Genomic DNA, 19,204 nt, shown 5'->3' with positions numbered 1-19,204 from the left:
GCCGTGGCTCGCCACCCTGGGTAGATGGAGACGAGGCTCACGTCGCTCTGGAGCTTCTCGGGAGTTCCTAGGGCACCGGGCCTCGTCCGCCCGCGAACGGGATCCCCTGCGCAAAGCCTGCGGCGCGGTCAGCGCGGAGACTAAAAATGTCCACCGGCAGCCGTGCCCGACTCTGTGCGGGGCCCGAGGCTGGGACTGGCGAAAAAAGGAGAAAGACACAAACCCATGGGCGCTCCGTCCGTGGCGACCCACAACTGACCCCTGACTTCCACTGGATGCGGAACGGCGGTGGAACGGCGGCGCAGTGTGTCGGCTGCGTGTTTCGCCGTCCGCCAATCCCCACCGCCTCCGCCACAGTGGTGCGCTGCGGTGTGGCCACAACGTCACGAGATCTCGCGAATTCACATGTGATCGCGCGATATAACAGGGTGTAGTTTCTATAAAGAGAACCACAAACCAACAACAAGTTATTTCCATCCAGAAGAGTAGAAGGGAAACAACTCGGTGCTGACCTGCTGATCTCTCTTTTTTGTGGAGATTATTGTGATTATTGTGATAAGTACAATAGTTATAATTATTATTATTAATTGGACAAAATGAGTGACTTACCATCCACACCCATTACTCCTGCTACTGTTCTCCATGCCATATCCTTTTTTATGTTGTCCTTATAAAAAGGATGCGACGGGTCATAAATGATTTGGTGATTTTGGACTTGAATGATCAGCATCTCCTCATCCATGGTGTCAAAGGGGTTAACTGGTCGCTGAAAACCTCTGACCTGTTGACTTCAGGGCTGTCGCCGCCCATTATGACGTTTTCAAGGTGTAGTGCAGGGAAATATGATCCGCCGTGAGCACGTTGTATTTTATTTTGACAGTTAAAGTATGTTTTATTTTTGTTTCTGTCCTCGACTTCCTGTCCCGCAAGACCTGTTTTGTGCTGAATTGCAACGGTGTGCTACAGCGTCCGGCAAAAATAGAAGCCCTGTGTATCTTCCCGGAGGGCTGCGGAGCGTCGGAGCTGTGGCGGAGCCGTGCGGAGTCAGTGGAAATACACACATTGACTTTAATTGACACCTATCGGCTCTGTCGCCGTTTCGCCGCCGTTCCGCATCCAGTGGAAATCAGGGGTAAGCCGGCCGGAGCAGGGTGGGAGACATTGAATCCCGAAGGGAGAGTTGGATACCTGGCGGGCGTGCAGCGCGGCAGCCTAGGGCAGTGGCACTGCGACGGAGCTGGGTAAATGGTTCCGGAGAGAGCGGGGCCGGGCCCGATAAGCGACCGGATCTGCCCTCCCAAAAGAAACTATCGGCGAACGTAGCGGCCGATGCCGATACACGTAAAAAACAAAAACATCGGCCGATATATCGGTCGAACACTACAAAGTGCCTTTGTGCTTACGTTAGGAGTACCAATTGGGCAGTTCCTATCAATTACCCATATGTTATGTGACTTTTGAGTCTCTTAAAAGTCACAGTGCCCTCTCTAGAACCGTTCTTGAGCATTGCCTGACCAAGCAATTGTTTTCTTATTTTGATGTCCATATTAATTGGAAAAATCTCTTTTTTTATTACAGGTTTCCATTTAGTTGCAAATCAGATCATCCTGGATAATCCTTGTATATCCAAGAAAAGGTCAGATTTTTCATTTCAACTTTTTTAGACATTTTTTATATGACATTGGTTAAGTTTATTTATTAACTCTATGGTTCTTTGTGTTTTCAGGATTCAGGTAAAACAAGCCCGAATTTCCAGTACTGCAGAGAATGGCTCATGGGTGGGATTCATACTTCCATGACATCCCACCTCTATCATCGGATCCAAGGACTTTGACAGCGACACCCGAGTCAGAACATTTAGAGAACTTCATTGAACATCATGACTTCACTGACACAGTGAATACCAGTATTGGAAATACTAATTCAGACTGTGTATATCAAAAATACTTAACGGAAACGCCATGGCAAGCTGATGGAGAACAAATGGAAAAAGATTACTTGCCAAGTTGTGGAAATAATGAAATCTCAGACTTTGCCACGGATGAATTATCAACATCAGAAACATTTTCTTCATCTTTTGCAACAGATTTACAAGGAATTAAGCAAGACTGTGGAATGCTCGGTACACCATTTCTTGAGGACTACTCGGATGTCAGTAGCTGCTCTGATGCAGATGCCAGTGAAACAAGGCCCCCTTGTAAATTCATGGTAAGTAAATCCGCTCCAAAATCTAAAACTGGTGTTAGTAAAAAACACCACTCATCAGAATGGCTTTTCAGCAATCCCGGAAATATGTTTCAGACTGAGAGGCTGTGCCCTAACTTCTCAGGGACTAATGCAAATTTGCCAATTCCATCAAACGTGAAAGCAGAAGAAAACATAGTTGAATGTTCACAAGACAAAGTGGAAGGTCCAGAAAAAACTTTCAAATCTTACACAGGACTCGATAACTCCTCTTCTTCTTCTAACATGGTAACAACTATGGGGATTGAGACTATAGAGGATGGGAAGGATGGTGAAGATTGTCCAGATCAGAAACAAAAGGAGGATGTGGAGAGAGGTCTCACACAAGGAAAACATCCAGGCATCTTGATAAGTGGCCATGAAAACGTGAGTAGTGACAGATTAGAGGAGTGCCAAGAGGGCAATGAGGAGGAGCAGGCTCCTGCTCCAAATATTACGACTACTTGTGACAATGAGCTAGATCACTCGGATGAAAAAGTCCTAATTGAGAAGGATTCGGTCAACAAAGAAAATGAGGGATTTGGTCGTCTTAATTCCACAGAAGGTCAAGATAAAATTATGAGGCAGAACAAGCAGGACAAAAGTAAAGTCCTAAAAACGGAAAGAAATGATTTGTATTCAAGTGAGATTGAGCAGAATGCCCCAAATCTCAACTACATTGAATCGAATTTACTGGCTGACAGTTTTCCATGCGGTTTAGAATCCTGCTTGCATCCAAATGCCTTAAACACGCTCAAAAAGGAATGGACAAGTCCAGAAGATACAAATGCAGCTTCTTCTCAAGATCAGCGACTGTTACTAGATCAAAGTCCAGTGGCCCCAAAAATGGAAAGAAAAGATTCAGGTTCATTAGAAAATGGGATTTTTGATGAGCAGAATGACCCAAAGTCCAACTCCACTGATAGTAGTGATGAAAATATACAAACGGACTGCAAGGAGAAGGAAATGGAGTCAAATACGCCTAAATCTTCAGATCAACCATTTAGCGAGGTGTCGGATTTTAAAGATGGTACTCATGAACTGCAGGAATGCACAAGTACCTTGAAAAGCAGCTGTGATTTTGAATCCTTTTTGCAATTACCTGAGCATCAGTCTTATGAAAGCCAAGCTCAGGACAAGGTTTGTAGGAGCTCTGGTGTGATGAGTGATGCCAGTGACAAGGAAGAGCATCATTTTGCTAGTCATGTAGAATTCTCCTTAGAGTTGCCTAGCTCAAGCACAGACACATCTACAGAGGAACCATCAGTACCTGGAATGCTTTATGGTGAACCTCTGTCAGGAGAAGACTCTTCCTCTGACACAGATGAAACAAAACTTGCCACAAGTAAAGAAATGTCTGTGGCCAGACCTGCCAGGAACAGCGTGGACCATTCAGAAGGACAAACACCTCAACTAGCATCTTCTAGACAAATGAGTAAAAGTCTGCAGCCTATTGTAATATTGGAGCCCCCGGAGTCAGTAAATGGAATGAGTAACTCCTATCGTTGTAGAGATTGTCAACACACAACCCACAATGTAGATGATCTAATCGAACACCACCACAATTGTCATTCAGGACACAATTTTCAGTTTTGCAAGACTTGTAATCTCTATCTGATGAGGAATGAGCAATCAGAAAAACATTTGTGTGTTGTCACCAAAGAAATCCCACAGCTCTCTTCTGATTCTGGATTAGAGACCAAAAGAAGATTCCGTGACAAGCACAGGTGCATTAAGTGCAAACTCAGATTTATGAAGAGAGTTCAGTATGTCAGGCATATGAGGATTCATACTGGCAAAACACCTTATAAATGTAATGAATGTGGAAGATATTTTTCACAAGCTTGTAGCCTTCGAAGACACAAGCGTATGCCTGGTAGATGCAAGCGAGCGCAACTTCATGACAAAGTCGTGACAAATCCTGATGCTGTTGCAAGCAAAACTAAAACACTACCACAAAATGACTTGGTACAGAACAAACCACATCCAAATCTTCCCAGATGTTACGTAAAGCTTGTTGATATTGCCAAGACTAATCTGTGTAGTTTATGTGGTAAAAGTTTTTCAACTGCAGAGAAGGCCAAAAAGCACTTCTACAACTTACACAAGGGAAAGAGTTTGGCAGTATCATCCAATCAATGTACCACAAAAATCATTGGTGAGAAAACTCAAAAAGTAGAGATTCAGACTAGAGGGAAATATAAATGTCCTCTTTGTCCACGGCTTTTCAAGTACTCTTACAACAGGGCTCGACATTTGCGTGACTGTGTTAGAGATTCATTAATTGGTGGCAAGGAAAAAATTGGAAAGAATAAATATCGGTGTCCATTGTGTAATGCTGTGTTTACTCAGCCATCCAACCGATATAGACATATTAAGACAATTTGCCTCAGAGAGAGTCTTAATCGGCTTCCAAAGCAAAATGTTGAAAAGAAAAAAAGGAAGAAAGCTGAGCAGAAAACACAGTCAAATGAAAAGGAAGACAAACCAAAGTCAAAGGGAAATGAACAGAAAAAAGAAGCACCTCCAGCTAGAACAGCCCTCCAGACAGTTCGACTTTACAAATGCAATCATTGTCCAGCAGCCTTTTGTCATGCTTCTGGGAAATACAGACATATGAAGAAACATGAGTTGTTTAAACTCACTGGCAAAATGTTCAGGTACAGGAATACGATGTGCTCTTCTATGTCTAAACCAGCAACCTTAAGTAGTATAAATTTTGAAGTGACTAAGGATAACTTAAAATCGGCTGAAGAAAATAGCAGTCTTTCCCTCAGCTGCAAGTTTTGTGGAAAATATGTCAGCACACAACAGTCATTGAAGAAACATGAGGGCAATCACAGAGGAGAAAGACCATACCGCTGTCTGGAATGTGGAAGGGGATTCAAGAGACATTCCCATTTGATTGCTCATAAAACTGTTCACCAGAAGAGGATACAGTGCACTGTCTGCAAAAAGATTCTTCCAACTATTGGAGAACTCATCCAGCATAGAAGCTCGCATCTTAAAAAGGGAATGCTTCAATGCCCAGACTGTGATCTACAATTCCAGTTTCCTGTATATCTCCTAAGGCATCTAGAAACCCATAAAAATAGAGAATATAAGACACCCCAGCAGTTCTCTGAATCTATGAAAGAGCAGTGTGGACCAAAGCAGTTACAGTGTTCCTTATGCAATGAGATGTTTGATGATGTGCAAGAACTAAGAAAACATTGTCTTACACACATATCTGGGCCTTCGTCAAGCCAGTGTCCGTTCTGCAAGCGTAGTTTCACTAGTCGACGATATTTGCTGCAACACATGATCAAACATACCAGGGAAAAACACCTCTCCTGCACAAACTGTGGAAAACAGTTTTTCCATGACGCATACCTTAAACTTCACAGTGCGAGATGTGTACCTGCTCAAACCAGTCATGTCGGAAAGGAGATCAACACTGAGTCAAAGAGACCACACAAGTGTTCCTATTGTACCCGGACATTTTCCAAGAAAAGTCGCCTGAAAAGTCATCACCAAGGCCACAAATCACAAACACTCCGTCTATGTTCAAGATGTGGTCAGTACTATGGATTTAGAAAATTGAATCAACATAAGAAGAACTGTGGGGGACCAACAGAGATCAACCCTGGCTCTCCTAATGGCAATATCAGTAAGAGAACTACTCAGACAATCCAGAGTGTCCATAAGAAGCCTTCACAATCCAGTGCAACCAAGATGCTTCAGTTTAATTGTCCTCACTGTAAACAGAGGTTCCGTTACAGATCATTACTCTTGAGACATCTTGTCTCACATACTGGTGAGCAACCCTATGCATGTATGCACTGTGGCCACAGATATGGAAGTAAGACAATGTGTTTGCAGCATGAAGCTTTTTGTTATGGAGTTCAGGAAGAGGAGCAATCGAGTGCCAAAAGTGATGCTGCAGCAAACTTAACTAAGCCAACTCTTAGAGAGACATCACAGAAGCGAGCAGAAAGAGAGGAGTACAAGTGCAAATTCTGCAACAAGACTTTCATGAAATCAAGAAACTTGAGACGTCACATTTTGACCCACAACGAGGTTAAACCTTATCGCTGTAAAGCCTGTGATAGCTGCTTCTCCAGGTATGACCATCTGAAAGTGCATCAGACTCGTTGTAAAGGGAAAAAACGGCGACTAGAAGTCTGTATTCCCAAAATCAGTTTAGATGATGTTGGCAAGGGTTGGAAAAGTAAGTTTGGCATTGTGCCTGCCAAAATGGCAGAGACACTAGAGTGCAAAGTCTGTTCAAGAAGCTTCCCAACTCAGTCTAAACTTTCCCGACATCATACTTTGTTCCATGCTACAAAATTATTCAAGTGCGCAAGCTGTGGCTCGTCATTTTCTCATGAAAAAACTCTGAAGGCGCATAGGAGGATGAGAAAATGCAGAAAAGTCTCTGATGAAACAAAAGCTCCTCTACCACTGGGAACAAATCCACCAACAGTAAATGGGACAGAACTGCCTCATGGGGTGAGAAACCAAATTCTACAGAGGATCAAGCCTTGTTTTAACAAAAAGTACAAATATGTATGTAGTTTTTGTCCCCGTTCTTTTAAAAACAGCTGGCAATTACCTGTGCACACCCGCCTGCACACCGGAGAGAAGCCATACGCCTGTGATTATTGTGGTGAGAGATTCATAAGGAAGGATTATGTGCAGCGTCATTACATGAAGTGCAGTGAGATAAAACGGCAATCGAAGGTGCTCTGTAATGGATGTGGTGGATTTTTCTCTAAAGCCATTCTTGAAAATCACAAAAGAAATTGCACTTCCACACAAAGCTCAAAGGCATCAGTTTGCCTAAGCCAACCTTCAACCTCGCAAAGCTCAACAAAAGGCTTTTCTTGTGCATACTGTAGTTCACGGTTTTTGCTGTTTTCATTGCTCCAAGAGCATTTTTTAAATGCACACAAACTGGAAACAATGGTTCCACCCGTGTCTACGGCACCCCTACAACATCACCTGTCAAATATACCAAATATCAAAGAAGAGCCTCTGGATGAGACTTGTGACGAACAACTTAGGGCTGGTGCTAATTTAACCTGTAAATTGGATGCAGCCCTGGATTGTGGATGTATCTGCCCAGAGTGCAATATGTGGTTTGCAAATAAAGCTGGACTATCTGGTCATCTGCGTGTACACTCATCGGATCACCCTCACAACTGTAAAATATGCAAGAAAGGTTTCTGGAATAAAAACCTTCTCCGTAATCACTTCAGAAAATGTAGATTAGGACCCATTGCAGAGAGAAAAGCCACCCAGCAGTTGGAAGTCCCCTTGAAAGCTCAGATTGATTTTGCCCTGGATGACTCTGTTCTAGTGTTCAAAGAAGGCTCTACAGCAACTGGCAGGGGGGTTTTGCAGACCAACTTTTCCTGCAAAGAGGAATTCATGGAAAAGTCCCCAGAAAATTTGGATGGAAATGAGGTGCAAAGCAGCTCAAGTAACGAGAAGAAAGCTGTGCAGTACCAATGTTCAGAATGTGAGAAGAGCTTCACCGATGGCTTATTGCTCATTAGTCACCTTGAAGACCATGGAAGACAGGAACAAGAGAAAAAGTGCAATATATGTTCAAAGTGTGGACGGGTGTGCACTAGTAAAGGAAATCTGGAAAAACACATGAGGATGCATGGAATTAACCAGAAATACTCTTGCCCTGACTGCCCCAAGATATTTGACACCACAAATGACCTTGAAATCCATAGAACATGCCATGACCTAAATAGACCTTGTATTTGCAAACTGTGTAAGCAAAGGTTTTGGACAAAACCGTCTTTACGTAATCATTACAGTGAAGACCATCTAGATGATGTGTTTAAGTGCCGTTTCTGTAACAAGATCTATTCACTCAAAAGATCCCTGAGAAGACATTATAAAAAGTGCCATCAAATAGCGCTGAGGGATCTTGTAAGTACTACGCAGGAAAAGAGCAGTACTGCGCGACAATCCAGCAGTAAAATGAGTGCAGCTGATGAAAGTGATGAGGATCAGAAAAACGGCAGCGAGGACATGGATTCAGACTCTGCACCATACTTTCCGTGCCATGTGTGCGGCAAGACATTCCCAACATCAGAAAGCCTTGAGGATCATCAGCGGTGTCACCTGGGTGAGAAACCCCATGAATGTGAAGAATGTGGCAGATGTTTTTACCAGGCATCGCAGCTGCAGCAGCATCAGCGCATGCACAAGTCTGAATATCAGTGTCAGGCATGCGGCAGGGGATTTGTCTCTCTCTTTGCTCTACGTAAACATAAGCACACTCATGGTAAGAGCCGTCCGTACCGCTGTCCCAAATGTGACTTGTGTTTCACAGGAGCCACTCGTTTAGCAGAACACATGACAACCCACCGCGAAGAGAGCTTCCCATGTGATATATGCAATCGTGTGTTTCCCTCAAAGAGCAGTAGAGTTGAGCATCGGAAAAGCCACTCCAAGTCAGGTGACCATCCCTCACCTTCAGTGTCAAAGGCAGAGCATGAAATCTCTCCTTTGCCCTCTGAGAGCTCATCAGCATTAACCAAAGCACGTAAATATCGCTGTGGTGTTTGTAATGAGCGTTTCAAAGACCCAGAGGAGCTCTCGGAGCATGGTTGCATTGCATCCAGAGAGCGACCATACTTGTGTCCAGATTGTGATAAATATTTTCTGCATGCATCTCACCTGAAAATGCACAGGAACACCCATCACCAATCATGGTCAGGTAGTAAATATCCATGTAATCAGTGCAGCAGTAGTTTTTCATCCCCTGAGCACTTCCTCAGCCACCTGGAGACTCATATTGATCCTTCAGCAGAAATGACAAGTAACACTGAAGGCGAAGATGGAGGACCCTTGCCAGGTTTCAAATGTCCAATTTGCAATCAGTGTTTGGTCAGTGCCACTGAATTGATTGGTCATTTCTGCACACATCAGGAAAGAACGCCTGGATGCAAATTCTGCAAAAGGACATTTTCCTCTCAACGCAAGCTTCAAGAACATGAGGAACTTCACCTGACATCAGCTACTGAATTTGAATGCACAGAGTGTGGCAAGAGCTTTTTGGGAAGCAATGCTTTCTGCCAGCACCACTGTTCCCATCAACAGCATGCAACAACGGAATCCAAACACTCAAATCCATCAGCCACAGTATCTCCTCCAGCTCATTATCAAGCAGCAGCAGACGAGGAGGAGATTGATGTAACAGGAGAGGACTTGTACAATTGCCCTCATTGCTCAATGCAGTTCTTCTCCAAAAGTGGTTTCTTGGAGCACCAAAATAAACATCACCTAGAAGAGAAGCCATTCAAATGTAAGCTCTGTGGAAAAATGTTTGCACTGCGGCGGTACCTCAAAGAGCATGAGCGAAGGCATCGTATCAAAGAGGCTGCTCAAAAGACTTCCCAGCTGGACGAAAAGAAGTTCCAATGTTCCCAGTGCCAGAGCGAATTCAGTACATCACAAGATCTTTCTTCTCACATGAGACTGCACGCTGAGAAAGAAGTCGGAGGGTTCCGCTGTGATATGTGCTACAAGTCATTCAGTCGGTGTTCTCTTCTTAAGCAGCACCAAGAAAGTCATGTCGGTGAAGTTGTATATGAATGCACAGAATGTGACAAAGCATTTGCTTTTCCTCACCTACTGGAGGAACATCAAGAGACTCATGCTGGTTCCTCTCAGTAAAGATTGTTAGATACCATCTACTTTGAGTAACTGTAACTAAAGTAACTTGAAATCCCTTTCATGCCTTACATACCTCTTGAAATCACAATCTACATCCAATTTGTATTTTTGGCCCTTGTAACATACTCAAAAAGCTCTTGAGTCATGTGAGTATGACAGAGCATCATCTCCTAAGTCTATTGACACTGTATGTGTATACATATATTATATTTTTGTTCTAATGTTGGGATTTCTATACAATAAAGTAGTTTCTTGACAGTGTTTGTAAATCTAAGTCAAAGGTTGTGTATAGCCCTTAAATAGTCTGTGATCAATGATGCAGCATGAGGGGATACGATGTTTATAAAATGTCTTGGATAAAGGCTGAACTTTCTGATCAAATATGATTCTTACCGATGTTTGACATTTATTTTAAAACCGTCTTAATCTTTTTTGTTGCCAATATGTTAAATGGACTTCAAACTGTTTGTTTTAATTAACTGGTATTTTCTGTTTGCAGTTTTTACTGTTACTGTACTATAGATACTTTTGTACTTTTCAGTTTATCATCGCCCTGTGTTTATCACAGATTTTTGTTTTTTTGGATTTTGATAAATATGTTGTACAGACACTCAAAAGATGAGTTGATGGATATCCTTTTCTAAACCTGAGGATGCGAATGTTCTTACAAAGTTTGAGTTGGTGAATTCAGTAAAGACTACAAGAAAATCTCATTATTGGTGTTGTTTAAATTTGTGCTCTGTGTTGGAGGCTAACGGAAATGAACCTAAAGTCTCCCCACTACCAATGAAAACACTTTATTTAACAGCTTCCCTCTAAAATGTAACGTTTGTTATGAGTGCTTGAAATAATTTGAGCTGTAAATATACTTTTGCTGCTTGGGACCTTTCTTTACAAACTGAATTCAGGCAAACCCAATCTGTTATTTTACATAACTGAAGAGAAGCTACTGGCACCTTACAGTCAAACATAATAAAAGTCCACACATTCTTTAAATGCAGACAAACCGCTTTACTTTCTACTTGCAACAACAGCAAAAAGCAGTAAATTCAACCAGAGGTTTCAATGAAATAACTATAATATCAATGTAAAATCAATGTTAACCTGTAAATACTATTTGAAATATATTACTCACAACCATGTTGAATTGCGCACAAAAATGTTGAGGGTAAAAAGAGTCCAAACATATCAAAAATGGTGATGATCAGTTGCTGGAGTTGTAGCAGGAATTTCAAGAACACTGCTGAAGATCCATCTTCGAGGCTGGAGCCTCTTGGGGCTCCAGGGAATTGAACAGATCGCTCTGAACTGTTCAATACTAAAGTTGTTTTCTGGATCTGGAAAGTGTAGTCAATGAAGAAGTGCCTGAAACCTGTATTCTGAAACCTGTATGACCAGAAGAGGATGACTACACTGGTTGCAAAAAGTCTGTTTCTATAGATGTCTATGAGAAATTGACTCTACTCCTCACTTGATTTATAACGTCAGTAAACATTTTCATGGTCTGAATGGTCATTTTAAGTCTTGTTCAAGACAGCGTGATGTTCATTTTGTAAACCATGGTCCTTTTTAGGGTTAAATAGATGATAAAGCACGGCATGCATTGGAGCGTGGATGTAGCATGATAGATGGCTAGTGCCCTCCAATGTTTGCAGGTTGCAGGTGTAGTTGGACTTGCAGTGAAAGAGCTCTGTCAGGCCCATCCCCAGCTCCTCCAAATATGGTTCAAAAAACTAAGATGGCGCTGGCCAAATTGCTAAAGTTGACACAAACTATTGGGTGAAGTCCCAGGGTGAGGTTGAATTGTCAAATTGGCTTAGGAAGTTTCCTAAATCTTGAAGTCACCCAGAAGTATTTCATCAGCAGCAATGATAAGGGCTGTTCTGATTCTCTAAATGCATAGGAAAGGAGCCTCAATGCTTCCTTTCCTATCCCCTTTAGCATAGGGTACACTTGACCTTCCTTTAGGAAGGATAGGACGCCCCACAATTCAATGCGGCAGCGATATTTAACGTGATGCGCCATGCACGAACGTAAACGATTCAATCCAAAGTAGAAGACGAAGAGTATGGATATGACCCAGAAGTGACACGTCATTGTGTAAGTAACCGTTGCCTATGAATCATTTACATCTGATGTCTCATGGTGGTAAAACACAGTGTAGTTTGTAGTTCATCTTTGGAAATTTGTAGTTTCACCACGGCTGACGCAGGTCAATAACAAACGCCGTCGCATGATGACGTAGTATAGTGAAAGTCAAGTCGGATTCTCTGAGCACCCGTTCCTTGACGTTTTCCACTGAGGTCAAGGAATAGTAGATAGGAAGGACATTTCGACCTCACCATGAGAATCCGAACAGCTCTTATCATGGCTGCCGATCGAATAGTTCGGGGTCACTTCAAGATTTAGGAAACTTCCTAAGCAAATTTGACAATTCGACCGCACCCTGTGAACCCTCCTTGACACGTTTCCCTGACTTCATGACGTTTTCCGTTGAGGTCATGGAGTAGTAGATAGGAGAGGACAAGAGGAAGGACAATCCGAATCCACCTGCGGCTCCGAAAAACGGCAGTTTGACAAACCCACGCGTGACGTCACGGGCGGCTTGCGCCTTGACGTGGTGACCGAGCGCCTCACGCGACCTGCACTTCCCACCGCGGCCACATCGCGGCGCAGCATCGACGCGGCACATCCGCCCGACGCTCTTTCAGACCCGCGACGCTTTTCCGGGATTGTTCCGCGCCTGCAGCAGCGGCGGCGGCGGCGGCGGCAGCGGCGTTGGCGCTCCGCGCGGTGTACTCTACGTCCTCTCGGCACAGCATCACGTTTTGTCCAACACAGAGCTGAGCCGAGCCGCCTTTCCCTGGAGAGTTACCGCCTCTGCGTGGACAGATGTGTGCCGTGCTGCCGCTTCTCCGGGCGCCCGGCCATCGCGGCTCCTCCGCGCGGAGTGTCTCCTGCTCTCCCGTGGCCGGTGAGTACGTGAAGATGCGAGCGGTCGGTGCGACGGCGGCGGCGGCGGCGGCGGCATCACGGGTCACGGCGGCTAGCTCGCTAACGCCAGTCGCTCCTCTCTGTGGCCTTCCCCGGGAGCGCGGCCGGACGGCTCCTCCTGGGTTAGCTCTCGCTAGCAGCCCCTCCGAGGTGTGTGTACGTGTGGTCGGGTCAGCCAGGCGAGCGGACGTGTGTCAGGGGAGCGGAGCAAATGTTGGGAGCTCGGCAGAACCTGAGGTTGGAGCTTGTCCATACGATTGTATGTATGTATGAGCAACGGAAGAGTATGCTGTTTTTTTTGTTTGTTGTGGAAGAACAGCACTGTGCTGCTCCGTGTGTCCAGCACGGGCAAGCTAACACGGTCCACTGATGGTGGGTCTTCTTTTCCTCTCCTCTGCAGCGGTGCCTCTCTGTGTGAGGTCCTCCCGGTGCTCGTTCCTCGTCTGAGCGTGACGCGGTCATCCACATGCGACTGAACCTCAGTAGTGCTGCTGCTGCTGCTGCTGCTGCTGCTGCTGTTGTTGTTGTTGTTGTTGTTTAAGCTGTGGCCTTTTTTAATATACCTTTATCAAACAGCAAGTGTAGAGTTCTGAATGTGTGTCCTGAGTGGGAACGAGAGAGAGAGGGGGGCCAAGCAGGTTCCAAAATGGCTGACATCTTCAGAGGAGAGAACTTCAGACAGAGAATGTCTAATGATACATGTTGTGGATCTCACACTGAGATTTATATGTGATTTGAAAAGTATATGAATTACGTGTATGAGAGGCTCAAAAGTCACACGTAGACAAAATGCTAACTTCACTTTATCTATTGTGGTATAAGTTAAATTTGTTTAACAAGGCCATACGTCTGCCCTGGTGGGGTTTTTTTTAGCCAGCCAGATTATTGCCCTCTGTCCTGAGAGATCTGATCCCAAGTTGACAGCTCGGAGTGCGTCAGTTCACAACTGGCATTAGTATACGACCTGGTGATCAGATCTTACTTCCCCGTTCTATATACGAATACGAAAAGTGCATCACTTCTGGTGTGTGCGCGTGTGCGTGCGGATGGGACAGAGGGAGAGAGGATGGGAGAGAGCAGGACCAGGAGGGGCTAAGTGAATTGATGCGCATAGCATGAAAAATGAAAAAAAGATTGTACTTATTTTTTTAGATGTGGCGGTCAGTATAAATTTTGTGTCAGTGGCCACAAATAATTCAGTGTATGGGAAACTGAGAATTGTAACGATACTTTTGGTTTAGTAGCAAATTGTAGCCGGTCAGAGGATGTCAGCTGAGCAGCTGGTCCTTCATTGTGGTCCAGGACACATTTGCACTCACATTGTACAAGAATGTGGCCACATATGACGCAAACCACCCCAGGACGTGGTCTGACTGATGGGATGGGAAATGCCTCCTCCATGTGTCTTGGGTGTGTTCACATCTGTACTTAGAGCTGTTCACTTGTGATCGGATCACTCTAGACGGATATTAATACCAGGTCAGAACAGGGATCTCAGACAGACTTGGTGACATTGGTTTGCTAAGTGTGGCTAACATTAGCAGTGTTAGCGACTGCAGCCTTCTTTCCTCACAGGTTATGACCACGTGCCTTTACTGAGTAGGGAAACTCTGCTCCTGTGGCTGACTAATTGCACACATCTTTAAACCCAGTAATACTGTACATTGAACCAGCTGGGCCATGTTGGTTAAAAAAACATACCTAAGAATGTTTTGTATAAGTGGGACATATTGTAATGTTTCATTATTGCTTGCCTTATGGTGGTTTAAAAAAATTGAAAATGTTCTGCAAAGCTCACAAAACAGTTATTTCATTCATTATTCTCATTTGCATCATGTTTGAAATGAGATACCATCTTCAACAGTGAAATGAATGAGAAAAAGTGAAAATCATGATTATTTTCAGTTTCAAATCCCTGTGTATGTTTTGTTTGTCTTTTACAGGAGACTGCCTTGCTTGACCACATCACCGGGATCACCTTGTTCATTAGGCTGGCATGATGCTTGGGTTACAGGGAAATACTTCGTCTCCCAAAGTGTATCGTTGTGTGGCGTGTTCAGCCACCTTCAATGGACTGGCCTCCTTGCTTGTTCATCAGGCAACCCACGCAAGTGCACTCTCCAAGGTCTCTGCCCCCCCTCCACAGCCTGTCATCAGCCCACATGAAACAACGTTTGCAAGTATGGACTCATCAAGTGAGCGCCGCAGTCCAACAACAGTCATGTCTGAGAGCCCTTCATCTTCTTTTTATATTTGTGATTGTGGAGAGGAATTTCTGGACTTCAGTCTCATGCTGGAGCACAAGCGCTCACATGTCTCTCAAATTCAGCTACTGCAACCGCTGGATAACAATATTTTTCTCTCGAGTGAAACAGGTCGCGATCAAGTTTTTCCCACCCAGAGTGTGACATTCAGTCCAACTGTATCCCAGCCAGTCTTGGGCCCCGGTTGCCCCTCCACCTCAAGGTCCCCACCTGTCAAACTACCCTCATTAACAGACCGTACAGCAGATGTTAACCGGGAGGGTGGCCTTGCCACTGTCAGCACTTCTCAAGGCCAGTGTAAACCCCCCCAAAATGGCAGTGAGGAAAAACTTGAAAACATGTCAGCCACAGCAGACCACATACAAGAGCCTGTAGAAAATATGCTTTTCCAGAACAAAACTACATCTGATCTTAGCAGTGAAAAGGGTGAAAATTTGCCCAAAAATAACGCCATAATGAAATTGTTGGCATCGGCGTACATGAGACGCTTTTCACCTCGTCAGTTTCAAAATAACAATGATAACACAGTTACCCCCAAGAAAGAAGTTGTCCCGGTTGAAATAACACCAGGAGCAAAAACTGAGGTGTCCTCGAACAATGATCTCTCTGTTTCTAAGTTGAGACGACTGCTTGCAAAACCTGGTATAAAGACTAAAGCACCATCCATTAGCCGAATTCTTGAGTCCAGTAAGAAGAGGGTTGTCTCTCTGACCAAGACTTTCTCACCTGTTGTGGTTCTCGAAACCCGACACAAGCTGATAGATCCTGTGGGTAATGGTACATGTGGGAGATATCAATGTGGCCGCTGTCGTAGAGTCTTTCAAAACTTGGACAAACTGACAGAGCATCATTTCTTGCACAAAAAAGAGAGGATTAAGTGTTGTCGTCGCTGCAAACAGCTGATCATTGGGCGGCTGCCTTTACCTGACAATCATGTATGCCCTCAGTTAGGAAACAAGACCATACAGCCCTCAAGTTCTTTTAAAAACAAGTTACCATTTGCTCAAAAAATGGTGCCATTCCATAGGCTCAACAACACAAAAAGGGTTTTCTTTTGTCCCTTGTGCAAGCACAGCTATGCACGAAGGTGGAACCTCAAAATGCACAAATGTCAGGGGTCAGCCCTCTCCCAGCAAGCCAATCCCCCCATTCAGAAAATGCTGGTATTGAAATCAAGCGGTGCAGCCAAAACAGATACAGAGGTTAAGGCTGGATCTCAGTTTCCCAAGAGTATTGCTGTGGGCACCGAGGTTACCGGTCGTATCAAGGTAGAGGTGACCTCTCCTAATTTAGACGTGTCTGCAGTTTCACAGTTGGCCTGGACTCCTCCAGCAAAAAACTTTTCACCATTCTACCCCAAACCTTCAGTGGTGGAGCAGCAGCAAGATGCCTCTCTGAGTGGCATCTCACTCCAGCAAGGAGAAGAAAACAGTTGGGATTCAGCAGCAGATGATAGTGACAATGAGAATGAAGGGCAGTGGACGATGCCCCTGGATGATGAAATCGAGGTGCTTAGTTCTGAAGGAAAAGCTGATAAAGACAGAGGCGCGAACTCATCTGTGTCAATCAAACATGTAGAGACGACGCCAGCCAGCCTGCGCTACTTTGTCAGAGATGGTGTAAAACGCTACCCTTGCAACAGGTGTCAGAAAACCTACAGTCGGCCATCAACTTTGAGGCGGCACCTACGGCTATGTGGGTTCAGGCCATTTGGATTCGGGACTGGAGCACAGAGTGGTAGTCTGGGTGCCATTCCACAAAATGCAAATAATATGACACCAATGTTTGCTTGTTTTATCTGTGGGAGGAAATTTAACCGCAAAGATAACATGATGGTTCACAGTAAGAGATGTCAGTTCCAACGAACGATGCCTGATGTGGATAGAGGAACTGTGCAGCAGAGTTTGACAGGCAGTGCAAGCGATTGTCAAAACCCATCTTCAAATGAGGAGGATGGAAGTAACTGGGGCATCATGTCACTGCCCTCTGTGCTTCCAAGAAGGGTGACGTGTGAGTGTGGGCTCGGATTTACATCTCCAAGGCTTCTACTGGAGCATCTGCAGAAACACGCCCAGGAATCCTATACATGTCCGACTTGTGGAGAGACTGTTAGTTCCTGGGCAGACTATGAAGTTCATCTGCAGATACACATGCATCCTCATCACCAGCTGCTGAAGGGAGTACAACCACAACGATCACAACCTTTGTTACTGCGATTTCAGCAGCAGCCACCTAAGCAGCAGCCACCTCAGCCGGTGCATCAGTCTCCACAGAAGCAGCCACGCCCAGAGCAGCTTCCAAATTTCACAAAAAAACAGCCGAGGATTGTATGCATTCGATGTGGCAACACTTTTTCCAGTCGCTGTTCCCTTCGAAGGCACATTTCTTGGAATCGATGCAAAGGTGCACGGGTTGCAAATCCAACCACAAATCCACCGAGAGCCTATCACTGTTCCCACTGCAACTCTGACTTCCCAAACTCAATCAGTCTTATATTTCACCAGAGGAGCGGGGCCTGCAAGCCTGCCATAAAGCCTGTGCGTTGCCCAGTTTGTCTCCGCTGGTTTAGCACTGTAGACAGTTTGCAGAAACACCTGCTGACTCACAAACGGTCTGACTCCTATCGCTGCGATGTCTGTCAGGGTACATACCGAAACCTTAAATCACTCAAAAACCATCGCAGGAGGGTTCATCGCATCATGGCTGGAGGCACTCCGCCACAAGCACAAGAACAACTGACTTCTTAATGACACTGATAATGTCTAACATGAGAGTGGTGCATTCAGAACAGAGTATGTCTCATACTAGGGTAGTATTATCTTTAGTTTGTTCTTTCCATATTTGTCAGTTGTACTTCTCTTGTTGTTTTTACTCTCCAGGAGACATTGTACAGCTGCACAAGGTGATGTTTTTTATTCAACTCTTATGAGTGCGTTATAGTAGCTTGCAACTGTAAAAACAAAAGCTTTGATATATTGTACATTTTTAGTCCTATCATGTTAATCCCTATGGTTGATAGTGTCAGTAGCCTGTAAATGTCTGAGTATTTGGTATTCACACTTTTATCACAGCATTTGTGATATAGCTTGTGATTGTTCCTGGTGTTAATAAACATACCAGTATCTGAGCTGTGTACATTTAATAATTTTTTTGTGATTGTGGGATCTCATACCTTCTTCAAAAACACTTAGGCAATAAGTAAAGTATACAAGAGAAGTGATTTTTTTTATACACGTGTACGGAGCTTGATTTAACATAAATTATATCCTGACCTTAAAAAAAACTTGCGTTAATGCCTAGTTCACACTACACGATGTATAGCCCAATTTTCCACTCACAGACAAACTTTTGGAACTCGTCGACAAAAGCCCCACGTCAGAGCACAATAGGCATTTGATCGACAGTCACTATTCGATTATGTTTGAACTCTTCAAAGATGGTTTAATCAAAGATCGTGTAGTGTGTGATGCCCCTGTCGCCAGTCCGTCATGTGGTATGTACTCACGACTACAAGACTACCAATCACAAGACAGCAAGTCGTGTAGTGTGAACTTTGCATAATGAAGGCTGAAGTTTGTCTTTTTACTGCTATCTGAGCTTCATGTAAGTAAAATTATGCAAATATCTGTTAGTCTTGCTTTGTTATGTAATAGAAATGTACCTGCCACAGTGTGAAATTACAAAATTAATAGATTGGATTTTTAAAAAAAAAAACTAATCTAAAAAACTAAAAACAAGTTAATGACTTGTATAGCATTTAGAGTTCTTCTAGAAACAGATTGAAGCAGGTAAAGCAGATGCAAAGTGCTTATTTCTATGTAATCTGCTGTGTGCAGTTATTGAGAGAGGGATATGATTTAGCACAACTTCACACTTATGTATTGCTAATTTATGAATTAATTGAGGAAGCAACTACTGAAGGACTCCAGGCTCAACTGATTGGTGCCATTTTAAGGAAAATTTTGGAATAATCAAATTATTCGATAAGAGTGATACGATAGCTCCTGTTTCGTTATCTGTACTTGTGACTGTGACTTTAGGGG

At 44.0% G+C, this 19,204-nt stretch overlaps 1 protein-coding gene across 14 annotated transcripts in view; it reads left to right on the top strand.

The window, feature by feature from the left end:
- znf1035 (zinc finger protein 1035) overlaps positions 1-18,288 on the top strand; it is a 28,065-nt gene extending 9,777 nt beyond the window's left edge. Inside the window, exons 2-4 of one of the 14 annotated variants that reach the window (XM_035624598.2) lie at positions 1,579-1,636; positions 1,727-2,208; positions 14,841-18,288. In XM_035624598.2, the coding sequence (XP_035480491.1) occupies positions 14,894-17,908 (3,015 nt within the window). In that variant the 5' untranslated portion in view covers positions 1,579-1,636; positions 1,727-2,208; positions 14,841-14,893 and the 3' untranslated portion in view covers positions 17,909-18,288. Of the gene's footprint in view, positions 1-1,578; positions 1,637-1,726; positions 10,617-12,296; positions 13,161-13,297; positions 14,308-14,840 lie in introns of those variants that run through there. The other 13 variants (XM_035624582.2, XM_035624577.2, XM_035624628.2 and 10 more) reach the window with 13 other exon arrangements.
- Positions 18,289-19,204: the final 916 nt, after the last annotated feature.

Source organism: Scophthalmus maximus, chromosome 1, assembly GCF_022379125.1.
Source record: "Scophthalmus maximus strain ysfricsl-2021 chromosome 1, ASM2237912v1, whole genome shotgun sequence".
NCBI classification, from domain to species: Eukaryota; Metazoa; Chordata; class Actinopteri; order Pleuronectiformes; family Scophthalmidae; genus Scophthalmus; species Scophthalmus maximus.
Note: the sequence above shows the minus strand (reverse complement) of the source record. Positions and strands in the feature narration are given on the sequence as shown.